A 15,835-nucleotide genomic window follows, 5' to 3' on the forward strand; every position below is an offset into this window, starting at 1 on the left:
GGTGCCCGCCTTAGGGACAGCCACCGGCCGCCGCCCGCCGCGGAAACCCCCCTCAAGGCGCGGCCGCCGCCATCACTCTATACAACTGCTGGCGCCTTCGCCAAGCATGTCCTCATTGGCTGCCGCCGAGCGCCCGCCCCCCTCATCCCGTGGTCCCCATTGGGCCGCGGCGGCAGTGTTCCGCCTGCGCAGCGCTTGCCCGTGACGCCCTCCGCTGATTGGCCGGGCGCGGCGTGCATGAGGAGAGCGCGGCGTCCCATTGGCGACAGCCCGGGATGGAGCAGAAGGGGAGGCCCGCGCCCGGCGCGAACCGATTGGCCGGCGCCGCCAATTTAAAATTTAAAGACGGCGGGCCGCGCGCGATGGTGACGTCATTGTTCTCCTCTCCCGCTCATTGGGCATCAAGGCGGTGATGTCATGATGCCGTCACCACCGTGACCTCACCGCGGACAGACCGGAGCGCGTGGCCGGGGGATCCCGTAGGGCGGGCAGGGCAGTCCCGGGGCTGAGCCGCAGGAGGTTCCCCGCCCTGCAGCCGCGCAGGCTGCCGCTGGCCGCTAGAGGTCAAGGCAGGCCCACAAACAGCTGCCTCTGCAGCCCCCCGGCATCGGGCGGCCGTCCGGGGGCATGCCGAGCTCGGAGCAAGAGGTACATCTACAGGCAGGAGTCCTGCAGAGCCCCGGGAGATACCATGCCAGCGCTTATTTTCATTTCAGAGCCTCCCTGGAGGACAGGAAGGACAACGCAGGGTCCATGTGGGTGAAAAAGTTGTAGCGCAGGGGTGCCTGGACGGGGGCTGACGTCTGGGGGCGTGGAGGACAAGGACCCTGGGCTGTCATTACCCTTGCTCTTGAGTTATCACCTCCCTACAGATCTTAAGACACATCTTACCCCGCGGGTGTTAGCAGTCGAGGTGTGATCCACGTGTGGGTGAATTGGACTGAGTAATAGGGAGGAAGAAGCCCTACAGACCAAAGGCACCCAGATGTCCACACCACCCTTCTCTCCAGGGCTTGAATGCCCCAGTCTAAACCAGTGTCACCAGCAGCCAGTCGTATTTATAAAGCAACAAAGACAAGTGGACAATAAACCACCCATTGGGCTTTGCTGCTGACTGTGAACGCAAGCAGGTTTAATGAACTGCAACAGGGAGCTGATCCACTTGGGTGCACAGGAGTAGCCAGCCACCAAGTGCACGGGAAGGACACCATGTCTCCCTGGTTGAAAGGGTGGCAGGCAGCCTGCAGTCTTGGTGATGTAGGCTCCCTAGGGACCCATGGGTCCCTCCTCCCAGCTGGGGGTTGTGCATGGCCAAATGAGGCATCTAGTCCTGCTTGCAATATATCACTCCTGTCTGAGTCCTGAAGAAGAGCCAACCCCACTGTGCTCCCACTGCCATTGCCCAGCCACCACTGGCATCTGTCCTAGCAGCCTGCTAAGGACACTTAGCAGAGTGTGACCAGAGGCTGCCTTATCACAGTCCACCTGGGACCAGAAAGAGACTTGGAGCAGAGGGGAGTTTCCCAGCAAAGCCCAACACAGGAATTGCCACTGGCTGCTCAAGCCCCTGCTCCTTTCATGCTGACATATTTGCTCTTGAAGCCCATCCAGCTCTCAGGAAAGCTGATGAGACAATGGCTGAACCCTGGTGACCTGCATGTTTCCCAGCGTGGCAGGCAGAGTCCTGCACTTTCCCATGCTTGTGCTGCTTGCAGAGACGTTTGTTCTCTGCCAGCTCCCCAAGGACACTGACTGCACTCTCAAAAAGAGCCTTTGGCTTCTCTCTGGACAATCATTTACTTGCTGATAAATGCAGTTTCTTGGAAGGAAGGGGAAGGCACAAGAAAAATAATTTGTAAATCAGGCTCACGTTTGGTTGGCACTTTGATCCAGACTGGGTTTGTTGTTTTGGGTTTTTTTTTTAATCTAGGTTTAAAAAGTCTTGCTTTACTTTGACCTTTTGCCAACATTTCTCTGCAAGTGATATTTAACAATGAGGGCTGAGAAAACCCAGACCTGAGTAAACTGTTTGATCTCTCACCATCCCACCCCTCTGTCCTTTGGTGGAAAGTTTGTTTGCTATTCTGCTGAGCCAGCCAAAGGAAAAAAAAAGAAAAGGTTTTGTTTTGGATTGACTCAGATGCTTTGGTTTCAGGACACTCCTCAAGGACCTGCATGCACAACAAGTCACCTTTGATGGTGGGCAGTGCCCAGAGACTCACTTGTGCTGCATGAAGAATTCTGAGCCTCTAGTGCCCTCTCTACCCAGTATGTCCAAAGGTTACTTGGTAGTGGCTGCTGCTGCTGCTTTGCCTGCTAATTCTGGAGAGCAAGGCAAGCAGGGCGAAGGGCTTCTTGATGGATCTCCAGCCAGTTGTCCAAGAAGGGAGAGAGCTGCAGGAAGAGAAGAGGACAGCTGGGGGAGTTGTCTGCACTTCTTTAGCTTTAGAGTCCTTGGGGGAGGCTTTGGCCTGCACATAGCATGGCATGAGAGGTCACTGGTACCTCCTGGAGAGGCAACTTCTTCAGTTCTTTGTCTTAATGGGAGATGATTAGATCTGCCTCCCTTCTCCTCACCAGTGAGCTAGGCAAGGCAGTGTGAGCTCTGGGGTAAATCCAGGCAGGACTGCTGGCTGCTGTATGTGGGCTAGCCCAGCCTCACATCCCTGCCCTGAAGCAGTTCTAGTATTGCCTGGTTTTACCTGGTTCTCCTCACTCCAATGAATCCTTGGAGCTGCCAGGAGATAAAGGAGGGAAAGGTGAGGGTAAGCAGGCACAGGCTGTCAGGCCAGCGCCCTCAACACTGCTGACAATGGAGGTGGTGGCTCCAGCTCTGTGCTTCTCTGGGCACCTCCAGACCCCCTTGGCTTTGCAGTCACCTCTTGGAGCCAGCCCAGCACTGGTTATGATAAGATCTGCCAAGACAGTCTGCAGTGACCCAAGGAGCCCCCCATTCCCTCCTTTCCAGGGTGAAGCTGCAACAAGGCCTCCAGGCAAGAGGGAAGGATTTCTGTGTGCTTTAGATTTTGTTTTCACATCTCTCAAATATTTTTATTGCTCATAAAAGTGAGGAACTGGGAGAAACCCAGCTAGGACCAGTACTGTATAACCCTCACCCAGAGCCTTCCCAAGGCAACTGAGACCTTCCTGCTGCCAGCCCTAGTTCCACATCTCCAGAGCAGAAGGGTAAACACATCTGCTCTTCTTCCCCAGCATCTCAGTCCTCTGATTTTGGGGGAAAACCTTGCTGCTCTTAGGGGTGCTGGACACAATGGGTCAAATTCAGTGGTGGAAGTGTGGAAAGTTCCAGAAGGGTTTTTAAGTCAGCATTTGTGACAGGAGCGTGGTGAAGTCTGCCCTATGCATCCCATCACACAGGTACCTTGCAGGATGGATGCAAAGGGCTTGGTCTAACCCACCACAGGAAGCTCTGTGCCAACACTGCTGTAGACACCTGTGCTGGCAGAGCCCCATCAGCCTTTCCAGTGTTACCCTGGCCCTGCAAAGAAGCCTGCAGAGAAGCTGGTCCTTTAATGAGCTCTCCCAGTATGGGCAGGCAGTGGAGCATACCAGCTCTGCTGGGACTGTAGTAGCAAAGTGCTGATCTGCAGGCCGATAAGGAGAGGCAGAACAAGGCGAGTGCAGTGCACTGGTGGGAAAGCCAAAAGCTTTTGTCCTCAGCCTGCAGCAGAGAGGGGCTGGGGACAGTGAGTGGGATAAAGCTGCTACCTCCTGGACTGTGCCAAGGCTTTGCAAAATTGCTTTTCTGGGGATGCTGCCGTTTCAGTGAGATCACAGGTCAGAAAAGCTCTGCAGTTTGGTTTCTTCTGCTAAAGAGTAATCGCAAAACATAGCTGCTGGTGGCTGTGCTGCCTTACCAAGTTCCCTTGTGTTTTAAAATGCTCCTCTGTGCCTTTGTGTTGCCTTTCTCAAGAGCTGTTCCAGGGCAGGGCTGAAGCCTGGTCCTGCCACCTAGCTGGTGAGAGAACATGCCACTATCAACAGTGCTTCTAGCAATTAGGGCTCAGGTATTGTTTAGGTATTTCAGTTTCTTTCTGCCTAGAGATCTCATCTTTGTGGTGCCTACAGCTGCAGCTGCCCTGCAGAAACAAGGTGGAATGGGAGATCCACAAACAGTGGCTGGGCCCTGAGCAACACTGCCCCAGGGAGCGAGTGCCCGTCCTCAGGACACCAGCAACATCCACTTGCTTGAGGTGTCCCTACCAAGTGACCCCAGTCCAGCCACAGCCAGCTGAAGCTCTGCTCATGCAGGGTAGGGGCTGGGTAGATGAGTTTCTCTTTCCCTCAGCCCAGGACAGGAGGGGAGTGGTGCTTGTGTGGATCCTTGACAAGGCAAGTACAGCACTAGTTTGCAACCTCAACCTCCCAGTGCTCTCCCAAAGCTGCAGGAAGGAGTCTGCACCTCAATGCTCTCCCATGGTCTGACGTTCACTCCCTGTCCAGGTTTATTTGCTGTCTTACTCACATCCAACCCTTCCTGGTGTGCCTGGATCCCCAGCTGGTTCTTCTGCCATACTGGAGTGCTCCTGAGCTGCATCTCCCCCAGCTCTTCCCAAAGCCGCCTCTGCCTTGCTGCCTGCATGGGGCCCAAAATGAAGCAGGAAGATGGTTTTGTGTGGCCACCAGTCTCTTCAAGACCATCCACACCATTTTCCTGCCATCTGTCATTTTGAGAAGAAAGAAAACAAGTGGAAATAATAAACTCAAATGATTGCCTAATCAACACAGAAATCAGTGCTGCTTGCTCAGCCTGCGGGCCACAATTAGATGCCATCAGCAAATTTGGGCAGCTTGCCTGGGCTGTAGTCTTTCATCTCTTGAAGACTGACAGGCATCTTGGGGATCTGCAGGCAAAGGAAGGAAGTGGGATTCATTTGAAGGACTTGCCCAGCTCTTTGGGGAAAGAGTACATGGTTCAAAACTGGGGGGATAAAAGGAGTGATGTGTTTATGTTTATTAATTAAAGGAAGCCTCATACCAGAGGAGGAGATGTTTCAGCTGCAGTGCTGAGGTCTCCAGCACCACCTCGGAGTACTGCCCTGATTCGTGTCTCCCCAGCCCAGCTTGTCCTGCCAGGAGGATGCTCTGGGTAAACCACTCCAGGAAATGATGGGATGTGTCACTTGAGCATCCCTACAGATATATGGCAGCCTTGGTGAGGCTGTTGCATGTCTGTGCATGTGGGATCTTGGTATTTGGGTTGAAGCACATTATCTTCCTCTTCCTCCTGGGAATGTCCCACAGACCGTTTTCCCAAAATCCCAGCCCAGTGACTCAGGCTGCCTTGGCATGCATATGGGGAGGCCCCACAATTCATTGTCTCCTGGTCAGCAGAAGGGAGCATGGCTCAACCTCACTTACTCTTGGTCAAATTGAGCCAACTGCTCTAGTTAAGGAGTGGGCAGCCCCTGGTAGATGCCCATTGCAGCAGGGCCATGTCTTCCCATCTCTGCACCCTGGAAAGGGGCTTGCAGAAGGAAGCAGACCCTGGTGACAGTTTGGTGTTGCCAAGAGGCTCTGGGAGTTGCCCTGCATGGGATGGTGAGCCTGTCCCCACTGACCTCCACCCTGGCTCATAAGGTGTGGTGAGATGTCCAGATGCATGCTGCAAAGCCCAAGAGCAGGATGGTCTCACCCTGGGACAAAGGGACTCCTGGGACTGCTTCTGTGCATGGCAAGATAGGTGGTACAGCTGAGAGCTGGAGCAAGGGGCACTCTGCCAGCACCCTGCCTTCACCCTCGATGCCAGCTAGGGAAAGGAGGTTGCACAGCTGTGTGGGGCGGTGAGGGGAGCGCTCAGTAAAGGGAGAGAAAGAGGTGAGGGTGGCAGGAGTCAGGATGCTCCTGCAAGGGGAAGGGAAGAGAAGGGAAGGGAAGCGGTGTGGGGCCGGGCAGAGCAAGGGGCAGTACCCCCGAGCTCCACTCCCCATGCACAGTGGCCTCCGCTCTACTCGTCCCGAGGGAGGCAGGGCTCAGAGGTGCTCGGAGCAGCTGGAAGCAGAGGTGCCGAGATCTGTCCCTCCTTCCAGGGAGGAAGGGGGGAGAGGAGCAAGCCTGCCGAAGCTCTGAAACGTGATCCTGCCGCAGGCACCTCCCTGAGCCCCACCTCGCCCTCTCCAACTTATATATGGCACCTGCCTTGGCCGAGCGTGGGGGCTGCGGGCTGGCACGGGCTGGGGGGGCCCGGGGGATCCCTGTGGATGGAGCGGCCGAGGCATCAGGGGATGGCCAAGAACACCTCCATGCGCTGGCGGCTGCCGCTTGTCTGTCTCCTCTGGGAGCTGGCCATGATCGTCCTCTTCGGGGTCTTTGTGCGCTTCAGCCCCGAGGCCGATGCACATTGGGAGGAAGAGAAGCGAGAGATGAACCTGACCAGCGACATCGAGAACGATTTCTACTTCCGATACCCGTGTGAGTACTGGGGGAGCCTGCTCCTGCTGCTGGATGCTCCGCATCCCAGCCATCCCGCCCCACGGCAGAGCCGCTCAGAGGCGGCGGCTCCGCCAGCTCCTGGCAAGTTGAGCTCTTGCCCTTGAAGCTGTTTTGGGGTGCACCAAAGAACAAGAGAGAAGCCTCGAGGCTCTCTTGCGCTCTTGGGGCTCTGTCAGCAGGGCAGCACTGAACCAGTACATAACGTCTGTTTTCCAGGAATAGGGCTGACGTGTTCCTAGCACCTTGCAAGTTTTGGCTTGCTGCCCCCTCCCTCAGCTCTGGATCAGAGCAGGCTTTTCTGTGCACAAGGAGAAACGGCTGTCAAGATGCTGTGACATCTTCCTCCCATTCCTACATCCTCCCCCTCACAAGTAAATTACCGTTTAGGTACTGGCATTTTGGTGCCAGAGTCCTCACAACCTACCAGGCTCCCAGGGCTCTTGGGTCACTTTATCATATTTCCACGAGGATTATTCAGGTGGTGAAAGCCCTTTTGGCCAGGCAGTGCCTTTGGCTGGCTTTGATCTCCAGGGCTGGTCATCTCTGGGAGCCGTTCAGAACAGGCTGCTTCTGTAGGCAATTGTTTCCAAGGAAGCAACAGGCCTGAGTCATGCATCTATTTAGAACATTTCCATTAAAAACACCTGCTAAATCAAAGCAGCTATAGAAACCTGTGGCTGCTGAGGATTAGCTAGCTCAGAAAATGATTTGCTTACAGAAACCCACTGGTCAGCCAGCCTCCAGCTTGGTTTATGGCATTGTGAGCCCTGTGTCCATCCAGCACTACTCAGAATAGAGTGCAATGGTTACACACCCAAGGATCCATAATGATGTGTCTGTGACCACTGCTGTCCATAGGACCTGTCCACGATGGCAGTGGGATATGAGTGACAAACTGACAGGTCCTCCCAGCCCAGAGATGATTGGCAAGGCAGGCAGTGGGAAGCCTGTGGGTGGCTGTGTCAGTGGTGCCCATTGCCAGGTCCAGTCAGTGTCACAGCTCCTTCTTGCCTTGAATCACACACTGACCATACTGCCTAATGGGTGACCCTTCTGCTTTCTAGGGAAAAGAAAGGAGATTCTTCAGCACCGGTGGCATTCCCAAAAGCCAAACACTTCCTCTCAGTAATTGTCCTGCCACAAAAGCAGGGTTAGAAACATTTTAGTGCATGGAAGCACCCAGGCTGCCTCCAAGTGATGCCAATGCTGTTCTTCCCAATGGAATGCAAACGTTGAGAGTTGGCAAAGGGCTTTAGACTGGGTGCAGTTTGAAGACCTGCTCTTCCTCCTGGGTCTAACACACAGTGGGGATCTTCTTTGTTTTCAGAAGGTGCCACATTACCTCTGACCTGCTGTGTGCTTCTCTTTTAGGATGGACATGGAAATATGAATGCAAATGGCAGGGGGTAATTCTAGCTGTGTGTTGTACTGCTTACACTGGAGAAGAGAGGTGGGGAGAATAAATGCACCTGCAGAGAAGGAGTTGCTTGGTAAAACCAGAGTTAGGAAGGCCAGTTCTTAGAACAAGCAGTAGAAGTGCATTTGAAGACCTCAGCTGAGCAGTCCCAGCTGCAGAGCTTGTCTCCTTCCTTTCTTTCCAAACACTCTGATGAGACCCCACTTGGAGTACTGCGTCCAGTTCTGGAGCCCCTATTACAAGAAGGATGTGGAGTATGTCCAGAGAAGGGCCACGAGGATGATCAGAGGGCTGGAGCTCCTCTCCTATGAGGACAGACTGAAAGAGTTGGGGTTGTCAGTCTGGAGAAGAGAAGGCTCCAAGGAGACCTTCTTGTGGCCTTCCAGTATCTGAAGGGGGCTACAAGAAAGCTGGGGAGGGACTTTTTAGGATGTCAGGTGGTGACAGAACTAGGGGGAATGGAGCAAAAATAGAAATAGATAGATTCAGATTGGATATTAGGAAGAAGTTTTTCACCATGAGGGTGGTGAGACACTGGAACAGGTTGCCCAGGGAGGTGGTGGAAGCCTCATCCCTGGAGGATTTTGCAGCCAGGCTGGGTGTGGCTGTGAGAAACCTGCTGTAGTGTGAGGTCTCCCTGCCCATGGCAGGGGGTTTGGAACTAGATGATCCCTGAGGTCCCTTCCAACCCTAACAATTCTATGATTCTATGATTTCATAGGCATGGGGGGCATTTTAAAACCAAGCAGATCAAGCAGTCTCTGTGACATGGCACAACGTTGCTGGAGCTTGTCAAAATGCTCAGTCTTAAACAAGCTGCAAAATGCTGTAAAGCACCAAAGGACAAAAGCCACAGCTTCTGCAAAGCCACACTTCACCCAAAATACTCACCCAGTACTTAGTGGAAGCAGCAGGCACAACTACACTGTCCTGCAGCAGCACATTTGGGGCTGCTGAGTTTCAGCATAGGTTTGGTGTAGAGCAGATTCAGTCAATTTCCTTTGCCTTGAGACTTTTGCCTTCTGGGAGGCAGCACAAGGGTTGCTGGTTAAAGCGGCTACAATGGTTTGTGTGCTGCACAAGGTTGCACTTGCTGGTGTAGCTCCATCAACACTGTGTTTACCTGCTCTGCAGTGCAGGTTTGCTGGTGGGAGTGTCCTGTGGGGGATCCCAGCCCTGGCTCTCCTGCTCTTTTCATGGGCAGAGCAGCCTGAAGGGTGAGGGGTTGCATGGTTCAGTTTGTAAGTATGCAGCATTTCAGGTCACTTAATGGCAAGGCCAGGCTTATCTGATGGAAACGTGCAGCATTAAAAAGCACAGCAGGTTTACTGCCCTGAGAAGCCCTTGGAAGAGGCTCACACAGGTCTGGTTTCCCCCCAGGGAAGGGCATCTGAGGGGCTCCACTTAGCAGGTCTGAGCATTTGTGGGAAGAACTGGGTCTCTCTGGTTTGAGCACTCGAAATCTCTCAAGGTGGGGCTCCTGGTCTCAAGGGTATTTTCCGTGGCAGTTAAGTATGTGTTGATTTTGTGCTCTCCTTGTTCTGAGCCATCACCAGGACCCCACCTTGGATGGACCTACCCCAAACGACCGTCCCTGTGTTTTTAACAAACTTCGCTGTTCATTTTACAAGACATTTTCTGAGCTTTGTACAAAAGAGGGGAAAAAACCCTAGCTGAATAAAAAACTGTTTTCCTTTGTACACTCCATTAGTCTCCAGACTTCTCTTGCACACAACTTTTAATAAACTTTTACTTTCAAGACTGAGCCTTTTAACCAAAAGCCCGTTTCTGAAAGCTGAGCAATTTTCAGACTGAGAAACACGGGCATATGGGACAAACAGACATTTTTCCTTCAACTTCCCCTCTACTGCCACTGATACAGTTAGCTTCCTTTCACCACCAGGTTCAATTAGCACTCATGGCCCGCAGAGCTGACAGACCCTTCCCTCTGCACAGCTTTCCAGGATGTCCACGTGATGATCTTTGTGGGCTTTGGCTTCCTCATGACATTCCTCAAGCGCTATGGATTTGGAGCCGTGGGTTTCAATTTCCTCCTTGCTGCCTTTGGGATCCAGTGGGCTCTCCTGATGCAAGGCTGGTTCCACTCTTTCAAGAACGGGAAGATCCTCATTGGAGTGGAGAAGTAAGGAGGAAATGGGCTCTGGGATGCCACCTCTTGACTGGCCAGTGGAAGAGCTGGGATGGGAGCCAAGCAGCTGGCAGTGTTTCATGCAAACAAGTCTTTAAATTGTTCTTCCCCCTGCACCCATCCACCTGCTTTCCACCCCTTGGCCCAAAGGTAGCTGCCATTATAGGGGTACTGCTCAAAGGGAAATGTGAGATGATTGTCACCCCTTAGCCCCAAGCCAGACAACACGGATGTGGTGCTGAGAAAACACCTCCCATGTTATTTAAAAGCACCTTTCTTGGACAATATGTAAGGATGGGAGGAAGGTCAGTGGGAAATCCAAGGCTGCCTCTTAATCATCTGTTCTTTGGGTGGGATCTCAAGAGCTGGGGGTGAGTTGCCAAAGAGTATTTGCTTATTAAACTGCATTTTTCCTTCCTCTTTTCCAGCCTGATCAACGCTGATTTCTGTGTGGGCTCTGTGTGCATTGCCTTTGGGGCCATCCTGGGCAAAACCAGCCCCATCCAGCTCCTTGTCCTCACTTTGTTTCAAGTTACACTCTTCTCAGTGAATGAATACATCCTCCTCAACCTGCTTCATGTAAGGCTTTAGGCAGCACCTGCTTGGTTCTGCTCCTTCCTCCCTGTGTCTCTCCAGATTGTCTGCCTTTGCTATGGCTTCACCAAATAAGCTTTTGGAATGCAAGAATTCTGCAAGAATGAAGAAAAAGTAGACAAATTATGAAGGAGAGGGTCAGGGGTGCTACTTCCCTCAGAAGGGAGGTCTTCTGGGCTTTTATACACAAGCCTGGCAATTCAGTGTCCCCCTGCCACAGCTCCCGAGGCAGACCAGGAGCCTTAGCACAAAGGAGCAGTCACTGTCTTCCTGCCTGAGGCTTCCCTCATCTATTTTCCCTGCTGGAATATGGGTGTTGTAGAAGGAAATCAAGTTACAAAGAGGATGAGATATCTGCTGACAGAGGCAGGGTTCCTGCTGGGTCCTAACCTCCAAGAGAGGGTTTGGAGGGCTGAGATGCAAATGAGCTCCCAGAAGACCTGAGTGCACTTGGAAGCCAACCTGGCTATGCTGCAACCTGCTTGCCATGGGGACAGGTTAGAAACTCCCCTCTGCCTCGATGCCTTCCAAGGGGAAGCTGAGAGGAATGTCATGGACATGCATAAGACCAAGTGAGCACAACAGCTAGCAGGACCAGAGCATTTTTGTCTACATCTCCCCACAACTGAGTACAGGCTGGAAGGATGCCTGGGCAGACAAGCTGGGCATGATGCAAACCAGACCTCAACTCCAGAATGAGTGGCAATTGCAGAAGCAAGCCTCTGTTTTCCCTTGGGTGCAGGTTAAGGATGCAGGTGGTTCCATGACCATTCACACCTTCGGAGCCTACTTTGGCCTCACAGTGACACGCATCCTGTACAGACCCAACCTGGAGCAGAGTAAGGACAAGCAGGGTTCCGTGTACCACTCTGACCTCTTTGCTATGATCGGTGAGTTGGCCTGTGCCTTGGGGCTGCTGGGACATGCAGACCACTCAGGGGTGTTGGGATGTGCAGACCACTCAGGGGTGTTGGGACCTGCACACTACTCATGGGTGTTGGGACGTGCAGACCTTTCAGGGGTGCTGGGATGTGCAGACTACTCAGGGGTGCTGGGACGTGCAGACTACTCAGGGGTGCTGGGACATGCAGACCACTCAGGGGTGTTGGGACATGCATACTACTCATGGGTGCTGGGACGTGCAGACCACTCATGGGTGCTGGGACGTGCAGACCACTCAGGGGTGCTGGGACGTGCAGACCACTCAGGGGTGCTGGGACATCCAGAACACTCAGGGGTATTGGGACGTGCAGACCACTCAGGGGTGTTGGGACGTGCAGACCACTCAGGGGTGTTGGGACCTGCACACTACTCAGGGGTGCTGGGATGTGCAGACCACTCAGGGGTGTTGGGACATGCAGACCACTCAGGGGTGCTGGGATGTGCAGAACACTCAGGGATGTTGGGTTGTGCAGACCTCTCAGGGGTGCTGGAATGTGCAGACCACTCAGGGGTGCTGGGACGTGTAGACCTCTCAGGGGTGCTGGAATGTGCAGACCACTCAGGGGTGCTGGGATGTGCAGACCTCTCAGGGGTGTTGGGACATGCAGACCACTCAGGGATGTTGGGATGTGCAGACCACTCAGGGGTTCTGGGACGTGCAGACCACTCAGGGGTTCTGGGACGTGCAGACCACTCAGGGGTGTTGGGATGTGCAAACCTCTCAGGGGTGCTGGGATGTGCAGACCACTCAGGGGTTCTGGGACGTGCAGACCACTCACTTGCAGAGGGCTGGTCTTTGATCTATCTCTGAGAAAAGCAAACTGAAACCAGGATCTGGGGACGAGAAGCTCTGTATCCTGTCTACCACCTCTCAGAGCTCCCTTCAGCTGGGCTGGGCTGGGCTGGGCTGGTGCCTGGAAAGATAAGGATGTATTTTGTTTCCCCCTCCTTGCTCCTCCTGATGCTGGTCCCATCACAGAGGGTACAGCTGGAAGGCAGCAGGACTATGAGATTTGGCTTACCCTGTGCAGGATGATCTCCTTTAGAGGTTTTTTTCCCCAATCCCTGTATTCTCTCTTTTCCCTTTCTCTTCTTCATCCCCACCCCACCAGGTACCCTGTATCTATGGATGTACTGGCCCAGTTTTAACTCTGCAGTTTCTGACCATGGGGACGCCCAACACCGGGCTGCCATTAACACCTACTGCTCACTGGCTGCTTGTGTCCTCACCACCGTGGCCTTCTCCAGCATGCTGCAGAAGAAAGGCAAGCTTGACATGGTAAGCTGCAAGCAGAGAGCTCTGCAGTGCCCAGGCCACTTCTAATGAGGCTGATTGAGGGTCCAGGAAATGATTGACACTTCTCCTTTGCTGGACAGATACTGGGTTTCAGGGCGAATGACGAAACCAGCATCTGGACAGAAACCCAGAGGTTGTGTTGAATGAGCAAGTGGGAAGTGAGTCCTGCAGTGCTTGAGATGCAGGGTGATGTGCTTCACATGGTGGGCCTGAGCCACAGCAGGCACTGGACCTCCTCTGCCTAGAGAGCTCCTAATGGGCATGTTGCAGAAGCATGCTTGGCAGCGCTCCTCTGCAAGCCAAGCAGGGCCTGCACGGCAGCTCATGAGCAATCAGAGGGCTGACTTGTACATGTTCTGTGTGTGGGTGACATGTCTCTGTGACAGCAGAGCTTGCATGACACATGGGTGAGACAATTTCCATCTCATCACAACTCCCCACCCATATTTGTGGATGCAGGGAACGTGTGTGGTGCGGGGAGTGGGAGTCTATGTGTGCCTGTGCTACAGACAGCGGCTGCCTGTTCTCTTGGTTTTCACCAAGAAGCAGGAGAACAGGCCCTGATTTTTCTTCTGGAAGTGTTTTCAGAGCCGCTTCTTCCACTGTGCCACTTGTACCAGTTGCAGTCCCCCAAGATGCCAAGACAGGGTGGTTGCTTCTGCAGGTCCACATCCAGAACGCAACGCTGGCAGGCGGCGTGGCTGTGGGCACCAGTGCGGAGATGATGCTGACTCCATACGGCTCCCTCATCGTCGGCTTCATCAGTGGCATCGTGTCCACGGTGGGGTATGTCTACCTCACGGTGAGTGCTGCCCTAGGGGCCTGCAGCCCTGGTCCTGCTAAGGAGACCAGAAATGGAGACACTCCCCTTTGGTGGTTCCTGCTTTCCGCCATCCCTTACGTAGATGCACTTCTGGCTCCATTTACTGCCTCAGGATGCTCAGGAAGGTTCAGTCTTCCCTCAGGAGAGTGTTTGGAGGATATGTTGTTGTTTTTATCTTGAATTTGGCTCCACAGCCTTTATCCTTTTAATGTGACAAAGCATCACTCTTCTTTCTCTGCTTTTGACAGTCCTCAATGGAAGGAACTAATCCTTTGCAGAGCTGTGCTCATGTCTGACCTTCCTCTACCTCCTTTTCCTTCAGCCTTTTTTGGAGTCCAGGTTGCACATCCAGGACACGTGTGGCATCCACAACCTCCATGCCATGCCAGGCCTTATTGGGGGCATTGTAGGGGCCATCACTGCAGCTGCAGCCACAGAGGATGTGTATGGAAAGGAAGGGTAAGACAGCTTGAACATATTCCCTTTGAGAATAGATTTTACCTATGGTTCCTTGGGTTGGGAGCAAGGAGAAATTAACAGCCCTTGTCAATTGCCCTTTTCCCACTCAAAAACATGAGGTACACTGACTGTCAGACTTAGTGAAGTTCAAAAGACTCCTCTCCTGCAGCTAGCTCCTTGTGGCATCAAAAAAGTCAGCCACAGCCATACTGCTTGGCATTATTCTAGGTCACGGGTGGGTGGGGAAGCACTCCTCCCTTCAGCCCTCCATTGTTTTGGGGAGCCAGGTAAGCCTGAAGGTCTGAAATACAAGAGAAATGTTTATATTTGGGCTCCTCCTAAGTAAAGCTTTGCCAGGGGCTAGAGGGCAAAGAAGTGAGAGGCATTTTGTATCATTGCATCACTCTCCTGGTCCGCTGCAGAAGAGGGATGGGGCTAGGGAGGAATTCCCGAGGAAGCAGGGCAAGAAGTGTGGAAGATCTGCCAGGAGCAATCCTCACCATTTCTACCCTCGGCAGGTTCATCAAGGCATTTGACTTCACGGGCGTGTACCAGACACGGACACCCACTGTCCAAGGAGGGTTCCAGGCAGCTGGCATTATGGTGTCCCTGCTGATGGCTTTTGTCGGGGGTGCCCTTGTGGGTAAGCAGGAGGGGAGGGTTGTGTCCAGCCTGTGGCTGACATGGAGGCATCCATGTACTGCCTGTGGCTGGATGTGTCCTTCCTGCTTGCATTGCAAGCATTGCAGCCCTGGCTTGCTGCCATTTAGACCGCCCCAAAGCCTATAGGAGCAGGGAAAAGTGGGTAGCCAAGCTGGAGGCAAGGTCAAATCGGTGGAGAAAAGGGGGGATTGGCACCAAGCACCTTGCCACCGGGGTGGGTGAACTCCAGCCATCCACACCCCGCATCCCACACGGCACCACGGCCGTGCGAGCGCCCTGCCCACCGCCCTGCCCGCCTGCTTCCAGGGGCCATCCTGAAGCTGCCCGTTTGGGGCGACGCCGCCGCCGAGAACTGCTTTGAAGACGACGTGTACTGGGAGGTGAGGCGAGCAGGGGCGCACCGAGGGGCCGCGGGCGGAGGCCGGCGGCGGGAGCGGGGCGGAGGGGGTGGTAGGCACCAGGTGGCGCTGTCGGCCCGCGGCCTGAGGGGGCTGTGCCGCGCCGCAGGTGCCGGAGGACGAGGAGAGCGACGCCTACCACATGCACAACCCCGACAAGCCCGCCTCGCCCTGAGCTGCCCGCAGCCTTCCGCCGCCCCCTGCCAAGGGCGATGCCCCTCGGGGGGCGGGGAGGCTGCCAGCCGTCTTCCCGCCTGCGACCCTGCCCTTGCCACCAGCCTCTGCCCCCATCACAGGACCGCGGGACCGGTTGCGGGATGAGGGCAAGAGGTTCGTTTTCTCCCCGTGTCGAGGTGGCAACTGTCTCTGCCCTTCTCTCCTGCTTTTGTAACGAGCTGTTGTGAATAAAAATAATATCGTGTTCTTCTTTCCAGCCCAGTGTTCCCGTGTGTCGGTAGTGGAGAAGGACAGGGTGGCACCCAGACTCTGGGGTCTCCCACAGAGCAGCTGCTAGGAGAGGCTGTGGCTGCCGGGGGTAAAGTGGAGGTTCTAGATCCCTATGGGGCCAACGTAGATGCACAGGGGATGGCAATGTGGGCATAGCACAGGCTTAGGGCTTGCTGCCTTAAAATAGAGGCAG

General features: G+C 54.2%; 1 protein-coding gene across 1 annotated transcript; it reads left to right on the forward strand.

The window, feature by feature from the left end:
• Positions 1-6,221: 6,221 nt before the first annotated feature.
• RHCG (Rh family C glycoprotein) lies at positions 6,222-15,370 on the forward strand. The gene is made up of 10 exons (XM_054387963.1): positions 6,222-6,432; positions 9,827-10,013; positions 10,448-10,598; positions 11,356-11,503; positions 12,668-12,834; positions 13,517-13,654; positions 13,998-14,134; positions 14,653-14,777; positions 15,104-15,177; positions 15,305-15,370. Exons 1-10 carry the CDS (start codon positions 6,222-6,224, stop codon positions 15,368-15,370), a joined length of 1,404 nt encoding a protein of 467 aa, XP_054243938.1.
• Positions 15,371-15,835: the final 465 nt, after the last annotated feature.

The sequence above is a fragment of the Indicator indicator genome, chromosome 16 (genome assembly GCF_027791375.1).
Source record: "Indicator indicator isolate 239-I01 chromosome 16, UM_Iind_1.1, whole genome shotgun sequence".
Lineage (NCBI taxonomy): Eukaryota > Metazoa > Chordata > Aves > Piciformes > Indicatoridae > Indicator > Indicator indicator.

Bases quoted from the DNA above. Each gene is read 5' to 3' on its own strand.
- RHCG (XM_054387963.1), top strand. From the start codon at position 6,222: ATGGAGCGGCCGAGGCATCAGGGGATGGCCAAGAACACCTCCATGCGC. The intron at 14,135-14,652 runs GTAAGACAGCTT...TACCCTCGGCAG, and splicing joins GATGTGTATGGAAAGGAAGG to GTTCATCAAGGCATTTGACT. The intron at 15,178-15,304 runs GTGAGGCGAGCA...GCCGCGCCGCAG, and splicing joins AAGACGACGTGTACTGGGAG to GTGCCGGAGGACGAGGAGAG.